The sequence below is a fragment of the Callorhinchus milii genome, unplaced genomic scaffold (genome assembly GCF_018977255.1).
Source record: "Callorhinchus milii isolate IMCB2004 unplaced genomic scaffold, IMCB_Cmil_1.0 Scaffold1, whole genome shotgun sequence".
In the NCBI taxonomy this organism is placed as follows: domain Eukaryota; kingdom Metazoa; phylum Chordata; class Chondrichthyes; order Chimaeriformes; family Callorhinchidae; genus Callorhinchus; species Callorhinchus milii.
The window spans coordinates 69,922,970-69,942,485 of NW_024704742.1; the positions used below are offsets into that span (position 1 = coordinate 69,922,970).

Below are 19,516 nucleotides of genomic sequence, written 5' to 3' on the forward strand. Positions count from 1 at the left end.
TGATGGGCTTCTGCAATTATCAGACACCCAGCTGAGCAAAACAAAATTGTCTTTGAATTCTAGAAATTAGCTAGTTATTGCAATATTGTTAGTTGGATGTACTGTCTATTTGGGGCTTCAGGAGGTTTAAAGTAAGAAAGTTATTTATTTGATATTCTCAAATGCGAAAAAACTTAGATGCCATAATTTAATAATAATTAATATTAATGGTTGCATTTTGATTTAACATTGTAAAACTGTCTCAGACTTCACAGGATTTTACTATTCAGTGTGGTGAATGCAGCAGCCAATTTGCTCATAACAGTATCCCACAGGCAGCCATGAGGTGAATAATCAGTGTTATCTTGGGGGATTATTGGCCAGAACACAGGAGGAACTCCCTTCTCCTTTCAAATAGTGCTATGGGAGCTTTGGGATTTCTCCTTATAACTGAAAAACTAATGCAATTGTCAGAAGATGGATTTTTTTTATTGTAATGTTTTCTATATATTTCAATGTTTATTTATAGAACTACATCCCAGAGTCCCCCAACTCCCTCCCTCCCCTCGTTTAAAGTCTGTCCCAAGACCTACCTCATTGACCACACTTTCAATCATTTTTGTCATAAGCTCTCACACCCAGCTCGGGTGTCCAGCCACCACCTTTTGACATCCTCCCAAGGCACTACATAAATGTAAATTTGTATTGTATAAATAGAAAGATTTAATTTAAAAAGAACGTTAAAAGAAATTGCAGAGTTAGGCATCTGATGGAGGAAATTAGGGTGGGTAGGGGAAGGCATCAATAAACAAATATATTCCCTGCACTGATTTTTATTTATAAAGGTCATTTTATAGAGATTATTAACTAGATTATTGTATCTGTGGTTTTAGCACAGATACAATAATCTAGTTTTTTTTCCCCAGTGGAAATTGGGGTTATATTATCCTTATTGTCCCATGTGCTGTTCAAAAAGAGAAGGGAATTTCTCACAGTGTCCTAGCCAACAATTTCCCCATAAAATTGGTCACTCATTTCATGGCTGTTTATGGGACGTTGCTGTGCACAAATTTTGTAAGTTCACCCACAAAACAATCACTGCACTTTACAGTAAATCCTGTGAAGAGCTTTGGGTCATCCTCCCAACATGAAAGGCGCTATACTAAATGTAAGGATTATTATTAGTTTTTATTATTCTATTATAACTTATTAATGTTATTATTATTTTTGTTTTATATGGCTTCAAATTACATATTGTTGACTTTTGTCTTTATTGTCGCTTTTAGGGCACGTTCAGAAGTTTGATATGTTTATCGTTGAGAAGTGGCCCATTATTCAAGCATTTGCTCTGGAAGGAATCGGAGGAGGGGGATTTTTCACAATGACACACGAGGTACATTCCAGTATTATCCATATGCTTGCAACAACACAACAACAACAAAATACATTTATAGAGCACCTTTCACATTGGGAGAACGTCCAGGGAAGAGTGGAGATCTTCCAAAAGGATGTCCTGTAGTGTAGTGGTTAGAGCACTCGCCTCGCAAACGAGAGGATTCTGGTTCAATTCACGGGTGGGGCGAAACCTTAGGCAAGTTTCCTTACTCCAAACGCCTCTTTTTACCCAGCAGTAAGTAGGAAACCGTGTGTTAGTCGATTGGTGGATAGCTTTCCGGGGGGCAATAATCCCTTGAACCAAAAAAATTATAATAATTTGTTCACTCAATCCATGACTGTTTGTGGGACTGTCAATTCACTTTATCTTTTCTTTTGTGAAGTGTTTTGCGACATCTTGATGACATAATAAGGCACTATATCAAATGTAAGGATTATTATTACAATAACGGCAAGTTGGAGGGACTCCAGGAAGGAATCCCAGAGATCATGGACAGAATGCCTTAAAGCGTGTCCACTCAAAGTGGGGCAGAGCGGACAGGGAACTTGAGTTGGGCCGCTATTATTTATTTATAGCCAGGTACAATTTATTTATAATATTTTTAAAAGGAATACCAAATGAATTGAAAGAATTTAATTAACTCACTAACTAAATGGAACCCACTGAATGGGAAGTATAGAATCCTACAACACAGAAGGAGGCCATTCGTCTCATCGTGCTTCTGCCAGGTCTTTGACAGAGCTACCAAATCGTCCCATTCCCCCCACTCTTTCCTCATGGCTCTGCAAATTTGTTGCGTCTTAACTGTTTTTTTAAAAAGCCAAGTAGGAGGCATGCTGGCTGCTTGACCTGCCAATGATGTGACCAATTTTGTGATCAGTGAAGTCACGATTGCCTTCATTCAGAATAGAAGTATGGTTTCCATTCTGTTCTTCAGCTATTCGATGCAAGCGAGGAATTGTGGCAAGCATACACCAGACTGGATCCAACCTCTCTGGAGACCTTGATCACTGAGGTAAAGCATCCATTCATTTCTTCCTATAATTGTTACACTCTTTCCATGACACTGCCTCGGGTCTCAATAGCAAGCCGAAATAGTGGGGTAATCCTGCCACTGTGTAAAACATTGGTGAGACCATACTTTAGAGTACTGTGTACAGTTCTACACGCTGCAGCACAAAAAGGATATTGGAGAAATCGAGAAGATACAGGGGAGGGCAACCAAAATGATTGAGGGAACGGAGGGACTGGACTATGAGGAGCGACTAAGTAAATTGGGCATGTTCACGCTGGAAAAAAGAAGATTGAGAGGCAACGTGATTGCTGTCTTTAAGATCCTAAAGGGGCAAGACTATATAGATCATGGCTTGTCCAGAATAGTAAAACCAGAGGACATGGCTTGCGATTGAAGGGGGGATAATTCAGAACAAATCTACGCAAACGCTATTTCATTGAGTGAATAGTGAATCTATGGAACAGAGAGACGGTTGAAGCAGAAAGTGTTAATTCTTTCAAACACAGATTAGATCATTTTCTTTAAGGAAATATCATTATGGGATATAGTACATAGATAGTTTGGGATGTGAATGTGACCGCCAGGAAGGTGGAAGGTGAACTAGATGGATCTTGATTTTTTTTCGTCTAGCATTTCTTATGTTCTTATGATTGGTTGGGATGAAGGTGGTCCCTCGGCCCATCTGGTCTCTTTCTTCCAGAACACCCATCCTACCTTCTTTCCATCAAAGCATTAAGCTTTCTTTTAAAGTGTTTGTCCAGCTCATTTGAGATGCAATTGAGTTGTTGACCTCGGTATAACGAACGCCATGGGGACTTGAGAAACGTTATATCCGTGCGTTCGCTATAAGAGGTTCACAGGAAATCTGTGATTGGCTGCCGAATACTCCTGCCAGTTCGACTTGATTACAGATTGTTATATCAGGGGCTACGCTGCTTCAATGATCACTGTGTCGGTGTAAGAATCAATTGGAAAAATCGGGGGTCAATATCAAATTTGTTATAACTGAAAGGATTGTAATAACCAGGGATTGTTATACCGAGGTTAGCCTGTCGTCGAGAAAGGAGCACGATAGTCCCAATAAGAGGAGAAGCCAAAGGCCTTAAACACGTTGGCTTATGTATTTGAGTACAGAAATACTTCTCGTAAGACATGCATACACGTGTGTGCCGCCAGAATATTGGAAGTATTACATGTTGTTATTTTAATATTTAATATTGTAAGATTTAATATGTTACTTTTTTGAAATATGCATGAACCTGGCACAAGCAAATACATTTTGCTGCAAATGAGTCTATTGTGTTCCTAATATTAATTGTAACATTTGTCCTTATTATTTAAACTTTCGTCAAACATCCAGGGCATTTACAAATGGGAGATCCCATTAAACTGCACATCATTGACTCATTGCAAAAAGCTACTGGCATGTAGAACATCCACATGCTTCCCCTCAAATATGGGGAAGAACCTGGATTTAAATTTCCTCGTCATACTTAGAAACCATAATTATAGTTTGGGTGCCAGCCTGGTTCAGTTGGTAGCACTCGCCTCTTGAGTCAGAAGTTTGTAGGTTCAAGCCCCACAATGGGTCTTGGAACTCATATAGTCTCGGCTGACACTGCATTACAGTGCTGGGGGATCACTACATTGTTAGAAGTGTGGTCCTTCAGATGAGACATTAACTGAGGTCTTGTCTGCCTTTTCACTTGGACGCTCAAATCCCATGGCACCATTTGAAAAGAGAAGGGAGTTTTCACTCTGTGTCCTAGACAACAATTCTCCAAATACATTTGGCCACATCTTGGCTGTATGTATGATGTGCACAAGTTGCTGCCACAGTTGTCTACAAAATACAAAGTGCCAACACTTTACAGTAAAATCCAGTGAAGTGTTTTGAGACCTCCCAACGTGAAAAGCGTTATACCAAATGTAAGGCTTATTATTTAATGTTTGATGTATTGTGCTCCTTTCTGTAACCTTTTAATTCGCTGTGTATTCCGTTCCAGGAATTGATGACATTCGATAGACAGTGGGCCTGCTTTTTTNCCAACTTTGACATCGAGGGTTCCTCCTCCATACTGGAGATTTCAGAGGCACAGGCTGGAGAGGTGAGAAACGGAATGAGAAATTACCGCTATTTTTTTNCAAATAAACGCAAACTCTTGCAAGACTTAAAACTATTAGCTTTCCAGGCCGGACTATCCAGAATGGGGATGTCCAGTTCACTTGCTGGCTTTTCGATGTTCCTGAGTTATAAGCAAGCAGGTTCATTTAACCCTGAAATGTCCCAAGTGCTATGCTGTCCCAAACTCAAAGTAACTGGAGAACCAAACCTTACGGTTTATTGCTGTGGGAAGTCTTGAGTCAACACAGTGATGATGAATCAGGATAGACACTTTGATAGTGAAGCTTTGTTTTAGTCTTAACCGTCTCCACTTGACTGGATGTTTCTCAAGATAACTCTCCAGTCTTGGCTTCAAGTTATAGTTTGTTGCTACACCCAAACCCAACTCATATATTTCATTACTGTTTCTCCCTCATTTTTCCCCATTGTCCCATCCCCTCTCTTCCCCCTCCCACCTTTTACAGCCCCTTGCCTCCTCATATGCCTCCTACAGCTGGAAGAGCAGATACATGGGCTGCAGACTTCTGCATGGCTTCCAACACCAATGCCCTTCCATGGATCAACTGACGGGAGGCATGCTGGTAAGGGGTTGACGTGCCAGTTATTAAACCCCTTGTTGGGCTTCTGGACTACTCTTGGCAGTATCCCACATACTCTGTCCATCTGAAAGCAAAGGCCGAGTTGACAGTACTGTGGAGTACAGAACCTGCATATTGCATGAGGGAGAAGTGGGCCTTGATGTCTATGTATGTTTTAAGTTATGAATTCAGTTATAGACTTAAGTTTTTTCTTTCTTTCGTCTTGATATTGTAATCATTTTGTATTTGATAAGCATGTGTCGTACCAGCAGCATTTAAGAGTGATCAATGCCTATTTAGTCGCTTACGTCCATCATACTTCTAACATTTGCAGGTTGTGTAAACGGTTCCATTCAGTTAGATAACTGGTGGAGTTAGTGTAAGCTGCATTACTGGGCTTTCATTGCCCATTTGAATGTGACCACTGCTGTACAATCTGCTGCATACCTCTCCAATTTAATCTCCCCCCTCCCCGCTTTCTAATACAGTTTAGCATAGAATGTTGCATCCCATTTCACCTGTGGCGATAGCCGAGAAACAAGCCATTCAGCTGATGAAATCCCATGGACACGGCCTCAACAAGGGGTTGTTTGTGGCACAGAATTCAACATTCCGGTCACCCTTTGTGCCACAAAATGTTTTCTAACCTCCGCATTTTAATTCTTTTTATCATTATTTTAATGTGGAGCCCTCTCTTTACTGACGTGCCGAATCATGGAAATGAGTTGAAGATTATTTTTTGTTTCAAATACAACAGCTAGGAAAGCATCTCAAAGCGTTTCACAAGTACATTGTGGGAACAACAGCTTGCATTTATACAGCACCTTGCACGTGGGTAGTTTCTCTGAACGCTTAATATTGGTGGAGCTTGATGCCAAGCTAGGGAGAGGAGAGATGATCATAAGCACGGTCGAAGAGGAAGGTCTTCAGATGTGATTTGAAAATAGGCAAAGGGGGGGTAATGCGGAAGGATTGAGGCAGAGAATTCCAGAGTTTATGGGCATAGTGGCTGAAGGCACAGTTGCTGATTGTGGACCATCAGCAAGGAAGTGTAGAAGGCTGGAGCCAGCTGACAAACCAGTTACTTATTTCAGCAAGCTTTGGGAAGAAGTCTACATTCACTCTTGGCTTTTCAGAGAGTTGGTAATGTAGAATTGTTGAATTCAGGCTTGAAGCCGATTTTCTGCCGTTCTTAAAAAGAAACGTGCAGAAAAATGGCTGCAAAAGTAAACCGAAATCTAGAACCAATTCAATTTCTACAACCCACCTCCCCCATAGGATCATGTGCTTCAAGTTTGTAAAAGCATTTCTAAACCATTGTATGACCATTATTCACATGAATGAATAATATAGCAAATATTCCAACTTTTGTTTGCACAGGATGTACAGTACTTTTTAGAGATCTATTTTCTTTTTTAGCCTTTCAGAAGTTACTTCAGCCACGGGTTAATAACCAGCCACATTTCGGACAAAAGGTATTCGTTACAGTGCAATTTGTATCCAGATTTCATTACTGTGCAAAGTGCTTACTATGTGATTGTACTTAGTCTCTGCACCCTTCCTTTGATGACTACAAATTGTAGCATTTCCGAAACAGAAGGATGCTGCCTCAAGAAGGGTTATAGCACAGAATTCCACATCCCATTCACTGTGTAAAGGAATATTTTCAAACATCCCCCTTTTTTGCCATTATTTTAACTTTGAGCTCTATCTTAATAAAAATATAATAATAATCTTTGCATTTGATATTTTGATTTGAGTTTGTGCATCCTACAGCTGGAAGGATCCCGAATGTCGGCAACTGAAAAGTCAGAATAAGCAAATGCCTCGACTGTTTGTGGGGCACTGCTGTGTGCAATTGGCTTCCATGTTTTGCCCACAAAATATACAGTCAATTCACTTTACGATATATTCTGTGAAGCGCTTTGAGACGTCTCAATGATGTGATAAGGCGCTATATCAAATGCAAGGATAATATTATAAAATACATAGTCACACCACTTTACAGAATGTCCTGTAAGCGCTTTGACAATGTGATAATGCGCTAAATTAAATGCAAGGATTATTATTCTCAAAGTCTTCAGAATATTCCAATTTGAAGATTTCTGTCAAATCTTCTCTGGGTATTTATTACTGCCAAGTTAAGCAAGAGGGTAAATGATAATGATCAGCATTATAGGGGTATGAAAGGAGACAGTAAATATTAATGCTCTTTATACTTGTTTTATAACACGCTATTCATAACTTTCTTTTCCTTTATTCAGCATCAGTAGGCAACCTTTCATTCTTTTTGGCTGTCACTCAACAAAGGAAAACCTGAACACATACAGTTTCACTTTCCCGTCTGAAGGTCACCTGGTTAGAAATGCGGGCAACCAAGGAGGCACTGCTAAGCACATGGTGGGTACCTCAAATCTCCCTTTCATTTTTGTTGAGTATGCAGTAGAACCCCATTATTCCATCCTTGACTCCCTCTCACCCACCCTCACCTCTTTCGAGGACCATCTCGAGGCCTACCTCTGTGCGCCTTCAGTCATCTTTCCCCTTCGAATCCCTCCTTTGGCTCCCAGGGCCAGCCCAGGTGCCAAGCCAGGAATATTAAGGCCCTTGGGACATCCTCCTGACATGAAAGGTGCTGTGTAAATGTAAATTTTATTATATAATAATGAATTTCATTATGATGTGGGTTTGGTTATAGCAGTGTACCCCACCAAAGTATCTAAATGCAAGTAGAAAGCCGTCCAACTTGCTTGAAAACACTTGTTTCATTAGGCCCCCATTGCTATCACTTCCTGCATGCTGGGCACGGGAAGTGATGTCAGCAACCTGATGACCTGGAAGTCAGCCTTTTCTTGGTGCTCAAAGAGCCAGAGATTTGAAACTCAAGCACTGCAACAACAACAGCAGCTTGCATTATGTAGCGCTCTTCACTCTATATAATATGGGGCGGGGAAGGGAGGTAGTATCTCAGAGCACTGTCAGGAAGCAATGAAAAGAGTCAGTTTGTGTATCTTTGTTAATGGTGCTGATTTCACCTTTAGTTACATGGGTAGCTTGGTGTAACTTGACCTGTGTTGGCTCAAGGAACTGATGAACCGGCTGCCAGGCCATCACCTCAGCTTTCTCCTTGTTGCTGCTCTACATGGCATAGATAACAGTGATCCTCATACAGGCAGCTTGGGCATGAATTGCCCTCTTGTACTGCTCCATACATTGTGTGTTGCCGCTCTAACCTGCTTCGTTGTTTGACTTTAACTCTGAATTTAAGCACTCTGAGACGCTACCCCTTATGAAGCGCGCTACATAAATAAATGCAAATCATTGTTGAATTGCATTGCTTTATTCTGAAGATATCTAAAGAGATCAGCTTTTTTGGGTTCATCTCTTTTGATTACAAGATCCTCTCACTCATCTATCATCCTTTCATGAATTGGTAAGTCCCTGCTTTTCTGAACTCTTTTCCTACTCCACTACCTGTTGCCTCTGCTTGGCTGGCTCTGGCCTCCTACTTGTCTCTTGTTTCCTCCGTTTCACCATTGTCAGCTGTGCTTTCAGCCACTAGGTCCCTCTCCCTCAAACCCTCCGCCTTGCCCCCTCTTTTAGATCACAAGTGAAGACCTTCCTCTTCATCCGTCACCTGCTCCCTCCCCCCGACTTGTCGGGCTCCAAGTTGGGCTCCGCCAATGCTTAGCCTTCCGGGACACTGCCCCGCGATAAGGGCACTTTATAAATGTAAGTTGTTATTTTGAAATAGACCCCAACATTTACTGACCTAAGTATCTAGAAAGCCGGCCAGCTTGCTTCATTAGGTCACCGCCAATGTTACTTCTTGCACGATGAGCACCTCCAACGTATAGGAAGTGATGTCAGATATCAGGAAGCAATGAAAAGAGTCAGTATGTGTTGTTTGATTCCAGGTGGTGCAATGCGTAGCTCCCAGGGGGGCTTTAGCCTGTTCAAGGACATACTTTTTTGGAACCTCTCATGTGCCTTGCATGGGTAAGTTAATACTTGATTAAAGTGAATTGTTTTTGTGTGAAGCCAACCAAATGTAAAATTAACTTGTTTTGTTCTACCTCTTTCCTTCAGGCAATGACAATGAGCAACCTAGAAACAAAGAGCTCACGTAAGTATAATTTTCCTATTGACTTAATGTTGTGAAGTGTTGAACTCCAGTGCTTTTTTCTCACACAGAAATATAAATAATGAAATGTATCTGATTTTAAAAGCCCTGTTTCTATTTTAAAGAAACGTAGAGCCTTTCTCCCGTTATCCTGGTTTATATTCAACTCCTCATCCACTCTCTCGGGGGAGCTCTGCATTACCGGAGCTGCCATGGTAGAGATTAAGATGCATGTTAAAGATATTGTGGCACTATTTGAAATGTGAAGGAAGTTTCTCCTGGTGTCCTGGCAAACTATCACTTAGATAAAATCCATTATTCACCTTGTGGCTATTTGTGGGATACTTTTTTGTGTGCAATTTGGCTGCCGTTTTGCCTATAAAGATACATTAACTACAATTAGCAGTAAATCAAATGATGTGCTTGGATGCATTAACAAGAGTTAAAGTACAATATTTTTCAGTCACTATTATTACTTTTGTCCTTTTCTCAGGGTGTTGCCTCAGATCTATGTGGCTGCAGTGGAAGCCGTGCTAGCCAGCATCCAATGCTACACAGAAACCTCCAGCGTAAAGAGAGTGAGTGACTTGTAGAACTCAGCTGTTGACAAGTCTGTAAATATTAATAATATATTAATGACGCGTCTCGACGATGTGATAAGGTGCTATATATAAGTGCAAGGATTATTATTTGCAGATAGATATTGTGGCACAAGCAGGTAAACATTTACTCAGCGTGTACTCTGTTATTTTGTACTTGTTGCGGGATATTGCAGAAGACGTGGACCCAAGCTGTAGTACTTCCCAAAGACCCTCCGACTCGCTCACTCTCTCAAAGCCTGCTTCAAGACTTGTCTCTTTGACATTTTCAGTTATTTTGCTCCCCACTCTCTTTGACTCCCATCACCCAGCTCGGCTGCCCAGCCGGCAATGTGAAGAATTCTGAGATGTCCTCCTGACATGAAAGGAGCTGTATAAATGTAAATCGTGTTGGGTTGATGAACAAACAAGTTCACTTTCTGCTTCTACAAGTCTTCTGCAATTTATTTGTTGATTTCCATAGCGTTCGAGTCACAAATTTAGGGACTGTTCAGATGGGACTTGACTTGAGGGGGACCCACCCATCCCCCAATTTCAAATCACCTTGTAGCCCTGTTTCATTAAAATTAGTCACTCACGGCTGTTCGTGGGACATTGCTGTGTGCATTTTGTCTGCTGTGATTTCCCACTGAATACTCACAGTCGCACCACTTTACAGTAAACTCTGTGAAACGCTTTGACGGGTCTCGACGATGTGATAAGGTGCTATATATAAGTGCAAGAATTATTATTGTTGTCCAGATTCATCCGAGTAATTCTGTAAATGATTGTGTTCTTTGTTGGTCTTTGCAGTCCGCAACTTAGCTTGCCATGTGTCTCTGTGACAATATTCTATTTGGTTCATTTCTGATTCTGTTCTGTCAAACACTTCAAGATTTTTTTCTATAATGTGAAGAGCATTGTATATATGCAAATCTATCCTGGGAGATGGAGTAAGGTCATTCTTATTTACTTATCCTGTTCTCAGGCCAAAGAAGTTGCTGAGGATGTGTTTCTCGCGACGTTAGATCGCTACAGTCTCACTCAGTTGAAAACTCTCCTAAGGTAATGAGCGTCACTTTGTGTCTGTGCTACAGAGGTTTTGTGCGAGTGACTAACACTCGACGATGATGAAGCAATTAACAGATTAAGCGTTCCACAGCCGCATGGTAATTCCTCTATACATTTCTCTATCCTTTCTCTCGTTTTCTCTCTCTCTCATTATCTTCATCATTCTCTCTCTCTTGTTCTCTTGTTGTCTCTCTCATTCTCCCTCAATCTCACTCTCAATCTCACTCTTTTGTTATCTACCTCTCTCATTCTCTCGTTATAACTCGCTTTCATTCGCACTCTCTTTCTCCCTCTTTATCATTCTTACTATCTCGGTCATATGAACATAGGAACAGGAGGAGGCTACTCAATCTCTTGAGCCTGTTCTACCATTCTATTAGATCATGGCTGATCTTTCCCCCTCTCACTCTGTTTTTTTCTCTCTCTCACCGTCTCATTTTTTCCTCTCCCTCATTCTTTCTCCCTCTCATTTTCTTCTCTCTCATTTTATGTATAATTTTTCCCACCCCACACACACCCAAAACCCCTGGATTTGATTCCAGTCTGTATCTCACTGCCTTATTTTATATCTAACACTACCCCACCCACCTCCAAAATCCCTTGTGTGTGCATTACTCTATATATGACCCCCCGAACCCCTGGATTAGATTAAATTCCGGCCTGCAACGCACATCTATATATAAATCTCATAGCATATTGGTTAGAGCACTTGCCTCGCAAGCAAGAGGACCCGGGTATGATTTCTTGGCAGGGTGAAACCTTGGGCAAGTTTTGTTACTCTACATGCCTCTGTTTACCTAGCTATAAGTAGGAACTCGGTTGTTAGTGGATTAGCGGATCGCTTTCCGGAAGTAATAATCCCTTCAAAAAATAATAATAATTTGGTCACTGTTTCTGGGTCACTGCTGTGCGCAATTGGCTGCCGCGTTTTGCCCATAAGATATACAGTGTATTCTGTGAAGTGCTTTGAGACATCTGAAAGACGTGGTAAGGCTCTGTATCAAATGCAAGGATTATTATTTATTATAATTTTTACATTGAAACTCCAAACATCCCTCTAAATCTTGTAATCCAGTGTTACTGGGATGGAAGACCAAATCCCAGATGCATCTGTTTAATTGTTAGCGGAGGTGAATTTCCTTCAACTGCCCTTAAAGAGCTAATTTAGTTTACTTTAATAAGAACTAAATTGTACTATCGGTCCTGGACAGGCTCCTCTAACATATAATGTCCCATTAAAAATGCCAGAACAACATATGTAGTCGTATTATTATAGAATCATAGAAATTTGCAGCGCAGAAGGAGGCCATTTGGCCCACCAAGTCTGCACAAGCTAATGTTATCCAAAGCCAGCCAGGGAAGGTTCATGTGCATTCACCTGTGTAACATTGAGTTTTAATAATCATAGAATCCTAGCATATTACAGCACAGAAGGAGGCCATTTGGCCTATCGTGCCTGTGCCGGCTCTTTGGAAGAGCTACCCAAACAGTCCCACTGCCCTGCTCTTTCTCCATATCCTTGCACGATTTTCCTTTTCAAGTACCTATCCAGTTTCCTTTTGAAAGTTGTTATTGAATCTGTTTCCACCACCCTTTCAGGCAATGTATTGCACACCACAATAACTCTCTGTATATAAAAAAAATTCTCATCTACCCTCTGGTTCTTTTGCCATTTATCTTGAATCTATGCCCCCTGGTTACTGACCCACCCTCCAGTAGAAACAGTTTCTTCCTATCTACTCCCATCAAAACCACTCATAATTTTGAACACCTCTATTAAATCTCTTAACCTTCTCTGCTCTAAGGAGAACAATACCAGCTTCTCTAGTCTCTCCACATCACTAAAGTCCCTTATCCTTGGTACCATTCCAGTAAATCTCCTCTGCACCCTCTCCCAAGGCCTTGATATCCTTCCTAAAACTTGGTGCCCAGAATTGGACACAATACTCCAGCTGAAACCTAACCATCTTGTTCGGCGGTCGGTCATATACAAATAAAACAACAGTGTCTATCTGCGCTTCAAGAAGGATCTCTGTAGCGCAGTGGTTAGAGCACTCACCTCGCAAGCAAGAGATCCGGGTTAGATTCTGAGCAGGGCGAAACCTTGGGCAAGTTTCCTTACTCCACACACCTGATAATAATCCCTCCAAAAAATACAATAATAAATTGGTCATTTTCAATCCACGACTGTTTGTGGGACACTGCTGTGCACAATTGGCTGCTGCGTTTTGCCCACAAATATACAGTCAATTCACTTTACAGTGTATTCTGTGAAGCGCTTTGAGACGTCTAGAAGACGTGAAAAGCGCTATATCAAATGCAAGGATTATTATTATCTCAATAACCGATTGACATGGGGACATGATTTATACCTCATCAAAAAGATCTTGCATCTTGGAGTGAAATAGCCATATTTGTTTTCGGGTATCTCCTATCGTTTATGAGTTATTTCAGTTTTGCGTTTTTCGCTGCAGTTACACCTGGTGGCTGCCATGTCAAAGTTGCGTTGTGGCATCCTGCATTGCAGAGCACGCACATAGCCAAGTTGCGGGAACAAAATAAAGAACACAGACGAAGCTAAGCTGCGGCAACTACAACAAAATTACATTTTTAAAGCGCCTTTCACGTCGGGAGGTCGTCCCAGTGATTATAAATTATACATTTATATTTATTGTAAAGATGCCTAAGGGAAAATCAAACCTTTCAAGGATAAGTAAAAATGCTAGACAAAAGGGAGAAGGCTCATTAAATGAAACTGAAGAATAAAGTCCTCCCACAGGAATCTTCCCAGATGAGTATAGATAAAGATTAAATGTGTGTCTGTCTGTGTGTCAATCTACATTCCATATTGGATTCTTTGATTGCAAACAAAGCTGCGACGGGTACAGCTATTTGATTATAAATGTTCAGCAGAACTTCCTTGTTTTTGTACTCTATGCCTCTATTTATAAAGCCAAAGGATCCCATATGTTTTTTGACAGCTCTATCAATCTGTCCTGCCACCTTCAAAGACCTGTGTATGTGAACTCCCAGGTCTCTCTGCTCCTGAACCGCCTTTAAACTGTACCCATTGAGTGTATATTGCCTCTCTTCATTCTTCCTTCCAAAATCACCTTACACTTCTCTGCATTAAACTTCATCGGCTACGTGTCTACCCACCTCACCAGTCTGCCTATGTCCTCCTGCAGTCTGTTACCATCCTCCTCACTGTTTACTACATTCCCAAGTTCTGTGTCATCTGCAAACTTTAAAATTTTGCTCTCTATACCCAAGTCCAAGTCATTTATGTATATCAAAAAGAGCAGCGAACCTAATACCAACCCCTGGTATAATGTTTTTTACCCCTGTTTTCATCCACAAAATACATACTTTACAGTATATCCTGTGAGATGTCTCAATGACGTGTTAAGGTGCTGTATCAAATACAAGGATTCTTATATTATTTTCAGTGCTGTAGGTTAAAGATTTTTTTTTCTGCCACTAAATGTTATCTTTGAGCATTCCTCAGTTCTTTATTTAACTCTGTGTATCAGTTTTGCATGTATCTATTCTGAACAGTGTCTTAAAGGATTTTGTATATTAAACTTGCTTTCTTTTAATCTGCAGATCAAAATTATCCTTCTTTATACAAGCTGTGAACAGCCAAGGAAGGTTAGCGTTCTTTCACTTGTTTTGTATAGTGTTTGAATAATATTAATTCTTTTTTCCCTCTATCTCGCATTGTGTTGTGAAGCGCTTTGGGACTTTCTCCCAGTGTGAAAGACGCAATGTCAAATGAGAGGATTTTTATAATATAACATTCCTACTCTCATTCTCAACCTGGTGATCGGTATCGGTAAGATTGGGTACTGGTTATTGTGAAGAATTACAATGGTAAGACATACTCTCAGCATGCTCCCACTTGCTGACGCATTATACTTGTGCTAGTGGAGTGCCTCTTGGGCATGAACTATACAGGAAAGGTTGAAAGCACTTGACTTTTCAATGTAATCACAATGACAAATCTGTTAGATTGGGAACTGAGATGATTTGTTTGGGTTTGTGCGTGAGTGTGTTTGTGTGTATGTGTGTATGTGTACAGGTATGGTTTGATAGTCAAACTTGTGTCAGATTATTTGATTATGAAAATTGATGCCAAGTTAAAGTCCTGCAGTCAAGAGCGTGGAGTGTTAGAGGTAACTGTGGGTCAGGCCTCCAACAGTGACCTGAATTATCAAATTCAAATGCCAAATACTTGCCAGTGAGATGCCTGAGGGAATAATTCAATGTTTTCTTTCCAATAGAATTGTGTCCTTGGAGAGCCATACAAGCAAGTTCCTCATAAAAACTGTAAGTTTCAGTATTAGGTGTTTCTCTCTCTTCCCCTTCCCTCCCAAAATGGTTTCAGGCTTTAAGACCATGAATGATCAAACCAGAAGGGAATGGCTTTTGATGTTGGTGTTGTCTGTAGCCCTGCACTTGTGACTATAATAATAATAAACTTTGCATCTGATATAGTGCTTTTCACGTCTTCTAAATGACTCAAAGTGCTTCACAGAATAGACGGTAAGGTAATTGACTGTATATTTGTGGGCCAAATGCGGCAGCCAATTGCGCACAGCAGTGTCCCACAAACAGTCGTGGTTTGAAGTGACCAATTTATTATTGTGTTATTTTCTTGAGGGATTATTATTAGGTGTGTGGAGTAAGGAAACTTGCCCAAGGTTTCACCCTGCCGAGAATCAAACCCAGGTCTCTCGCTTGCAAGCAAGTGTTGTAAGCAGTGAGCTTCAGGATTTTACTGAAAATAGGAAGCACCGGGGCTATAATTGGTGCAATTGTCCATAGAGCATTGTTCGATTGTCAGGCTATTGAACTTGAGGACACATGATACTGATACCATAGCTTATATTTTTGAGTGGCAGTTCATGACCCCCACCCCAAATCCACCCCACAAACACACATACATATGCACCACATACTCAGCAATAAATGTCACTGGCTAGCAATTAAGAACAGAAAGCCTAGCTAATATCTGTCTGTGTGCCTCCGTTATAGGCATCGATGTCTGTGTATGACATTCCCGATTTAACTGGAGGGAAAGGAACTTTGGGCTCCGTAGTGTTTTCTGAATCTTTTGTAGAATCCCAGCTGCTTCTGAAAGAAAACGGTAAGTGGTGATCTCCCATATCTTTGCCTCGCCACTTTCAAAACCAGTGCTCCCACCAGCATAGCCTTATATTTGAGTAATCACTTACAAGATTTGTCAAGGCAGAACAAGCGTACACACTAGCACAGCTGCAAAGGGCTATTTCAGAACAGACAATGGGAAGTATTTCTTTACCCAAACAGTAATTGATGACTGGAGTAGGGTTGCCAGAAAGAGGGTTTGAGGCCAGGAAGTTGGGGGCTCATTTAAGAAACATCTTGATGCTATAGGGCGGAGATGCAGGAAGGATGAGGCATCAGTAGCCTTCATCCGAACTTCTCTTGTGACATTGTGATATTCAAGGCAGAAAAAGCTTCAGACTTAGTTTCCAGTGAAGCTCACTACTTTTGGTGGAACGGTAGGAGTGGGAGCAGAGGGTGAAGCACCTGAGCCAGAAGTTGCCTGGGGACCTTATCAGAGCAGGAGCCCTGCTTCAGCCATGATCTAATAGAATGGCTGAACAGTCTTCAGGGGCTGAATGGCCTACTCGTGTTCCTAAGCTTGCCTTACTTACAAGGGTTGGTAAAATGTAAGTTGTATTTTAACCTGTAGCTGGGAATAGGGGAGGAGGCCATGGAGTTGATTCTATAATTGATTCCCATTTCCCTGCAACTATAAATATCCTTACTTCCCAAGTATCCATCTCCCTTTTAAATATCCCGGTTGCTTCTCTGCCTATGCAGCTTTTCAGGCCAATATATTCCTCATTATGAATAAATTCTACCAAATATTAGGTAATAGCCTACTTTTTGGCAATATTAGGTATCTCGGTCATCTTTCCCCTCTCCACCTTCTTGGTGCTCCAATCCGTCCCTCTACCCTGGTCAGGTGCCCAGTCAGCATTGAGAAATGCTTCGAGCTGTCCTCGTGAAGTGAAAGGAGAGGACAGGTCCTGCGATTGAAGGGGGGTGAATAAATAAATCTGTGGAAACACTACATCAGTGAGAGTGGTAAATCTATGGAACGTGCTTTCTTGGAAGTAGAACGTGTTGATTTGTTCAAATGCAAATTAGATAATTTCTTTTAGCAAATATTTTGCGATACAGCATATGAGTAGTTCAGGACATGATATGTGCATGCGACTGCCAGGATGCTGGAAGGTGAACTGGATGGACCTTGATTTTTTTTTTCATCTAGCATTTCCTATGTTCTATGTAAGTAAAGTGAGCTTTTTTTTAAAAAAAGAGACCAAATGGGTTGAGTAATAAATAGGTTATTTCTCTCTTTCCTCTATAGATGGCACTGTGTCTCCAGACAGCAGCTTCATTATCCTCACAGCCATTGTGCCTCGCTATGTCTCCTGGCTGGTAAGTACCAGTGTGTAGTGCTTCAGCAAAAGAGGCTGGGCTTTTTAGACCCTGGGATTTCAGATGAGACTCCGCTCTGCGCAAAGAACGCTATATAATTCCAATGTGTTGTTATTGTAGGAAATTCTCTGGTCAGAAGCAAGAAGGCTTTTAGGCTTTCCACCCTCTGGAACTCCATCCTGGAGCCCCTCGTCTCTTCCTCTTTGACCATGCTTTTGGTCATCTTCCCAGTACCTTCTTGACTCCAGCCCACAGCTCGGGTGTAAACCCTTGCAAATCCTCGCTGTCCAGCGTCTTGGGACGTCCTCCGACACGAAGGCGCTGTATGAATGTAATTTGTTGTTGCTGACAGAGGCAACAATATTACCAAGAGCTAGGCTGGCACTAATTTACTGTCAAGATCCAATGAGTGAGGAATTTTGGTGCCTTGAATATTTGCTCTGGATATAATAATAATAATCTTTGCATTTGATATAGCGCTTTTCACGTCTTCTAGAATAGACTGTTAAGTGAATTGACTATATTTGTTGGCGAAACCCGGCAGCCAAATGCGCACAGCAGTGTCCCACAAACAGTCGTGGATTGAAAATGACCAATTTTTTTTGGAGGGATTGGATATGTATCCATGAAGAGCCACCAGATTAGGCTCAGTTTGCAGGAAACAATTGGCACAAGAAGATATTCTCCTGGAGCTAACAATGTACTAAGTGTTGAGAATCCACTCCAGTTTAAAGTGATAAAACTTGTTTGGCTTAGAACTGACCTCAGAAAGCAGCTGCTAACACTACGGTCGTACAGCTAACTCCTGGCCCATTTTTAGGGCAAACCTGTAAAGAGTTCACATCTTATTTGTCTTGGAGTCCTGTAGGATAGTGGTAGAACACTCGCCTCACAAACGAAAGGATCCTTGTTCAATTCCCATGCAGGGCAAAACATGCCTCTGTTTACCTAGCAGTAAGTAAGAACCCAGTTGTGAGATAATTGGTGGGTCACTTTCCCAGGGGTAATAAACCTTCAAAAAAAATAATAATTTGGTCACTCAATCCACAACTGTTTGTGGGACAATGCTGTGCACAATTGGTTGCTGCGTTTCTCCCACAAAATATACAATCAATTCACTTTACAGTATATTCTGTGAAGTGCTTTGAGACGACTTGAAGACTTGATCAGGCGCTATATCAAATCAAGGATTATTATTGTCAAAGCGTTAATCCTGAGTCGATCAGTTCGATTTTCTAGCTTTTCAAGTGCAGAATACATTTAATGTAACATAACATAATGTCTCTGTATAAATTGCTCTTAAACTGGGAGCGTCTTAAAATCTTAAACACCTGTTTTTCATGAAAAGTAACTGCATTTACCGGGTGCGGTCACCACAATCTGAATCACGTGTTCTGGGGCTTAAAAGAGGATCCAAAAATGTGCTTTCTTGTGGTTAGTTCTTAAAAAATCCAGAAAGAACAACAATTTACATGTATACAGCCCCTTCATGTGATACAGTTTCGGAGCACTTAATAATGGTATAGTTTGATGCTGAGCCAGGGAGAGACGGCAGGTGACAGTAAGGATGGTCGAAGAGGATGTGAAAAGGGCAAAGAGGGGGCAAGTTGGAGGGATTGAGGCAGGGAGTTCCAGAGGGTAATAAATAACACCTTTCTGGCAGGGTAATGCTCGATGGAGTTGTCCACTCTGCATGTTGCTTGCTGGAGTTTTTTTATTATGTGAGCTGACATTTAATTTGCCAAAACTAACTTTCACCGTAGGAAATCCATCCATTTGGTAACCTGGAGGAACCTCCTGCTGGAAACGCATTGCAAGTCACTGAGTGTAGCTGTTTCAGGGGGCCAGAGTGATGCCTGGGATACCACTTTACAGGGAAATCCCTTCTGGAAAAGTCTATAAACATTCGGCAGTAAATCTAGTTGCTTTAACAATCAAGGAAAAGAGCCACATTTCAGGGGGTTGTTTGGGAATGAGCTGCATTAGTTGGTCTTGTCAGTCAGCCTCCCTAGCCTAGGGAATGGCAAAGAATGGAGGCTGCTTAGGTGTTACTAATAAGTGATTAATAATAGTCACTTGATTATTCCTATAGCCTGTGCCTTATTGTGAAGATTTCTTTCACGTAGTCTACTGGGCGAAGTTGTGTTGCTATCTTA

General features: G+C 41.2%; 1 protein-coding gene across 1 annotated transcript in view; it reads left to right on the forward strand.

Annotated features, from left to right (window-relative positions):
• dnaaf9 (dynein axonemal assembly factor 9) overlaps positions 1-19,516 on the forward strand; it is an 82,505-nt gene that overhangs the window by 32,515 nt on the left and 30,474 nt on the right. Inside the window, exons 6-18 of the mRNA XM_007907964.2 lie at positions 1,266-1,372; positions 2,313-2,390; positions 4,397-4,498; positions 6,513-6,568; positions 7,358-7,493; positions 9,011-9,092; positions 9,183-9,219; positions 9,710-9,794; positions 10,783-10,859; positions 14,472-14,516; positions 15,149-15,194; positions 15,903-16,014; positions 17,290-17,360. Of these exons, the coding sequence (XP_007906155.2) occupies positions 1,266-1,372; positions 2,313-2,390; positions 4,397-4,498; positions 6,513-6,568; positions 7,358-7,493; positions 9,011-9,092; positions 9,183-9,219; positions 9,710-9,794; positions 10,783-10,859; positions 14,472-14,516; positions 15,149-15,194; positions 15,903-16,014; positions 17,290-17,360 (1,034 nt within the window). The remainder of the gene's footprint in view (positions 1-1,265; positions 1,373-2,312; positions 2,391-4,396; positions 4,499-6,512; positions 6,569-7,357; positions 7,494-9,010; positions 9,093-9,182; positions 9,220-9,709; positions 9,795-10,782; positions 10,860-14,471; positions 14,517-15,148; positions 15,195-15,902; positions 16,015-17,289; positions 17,361-19,516) is intronic.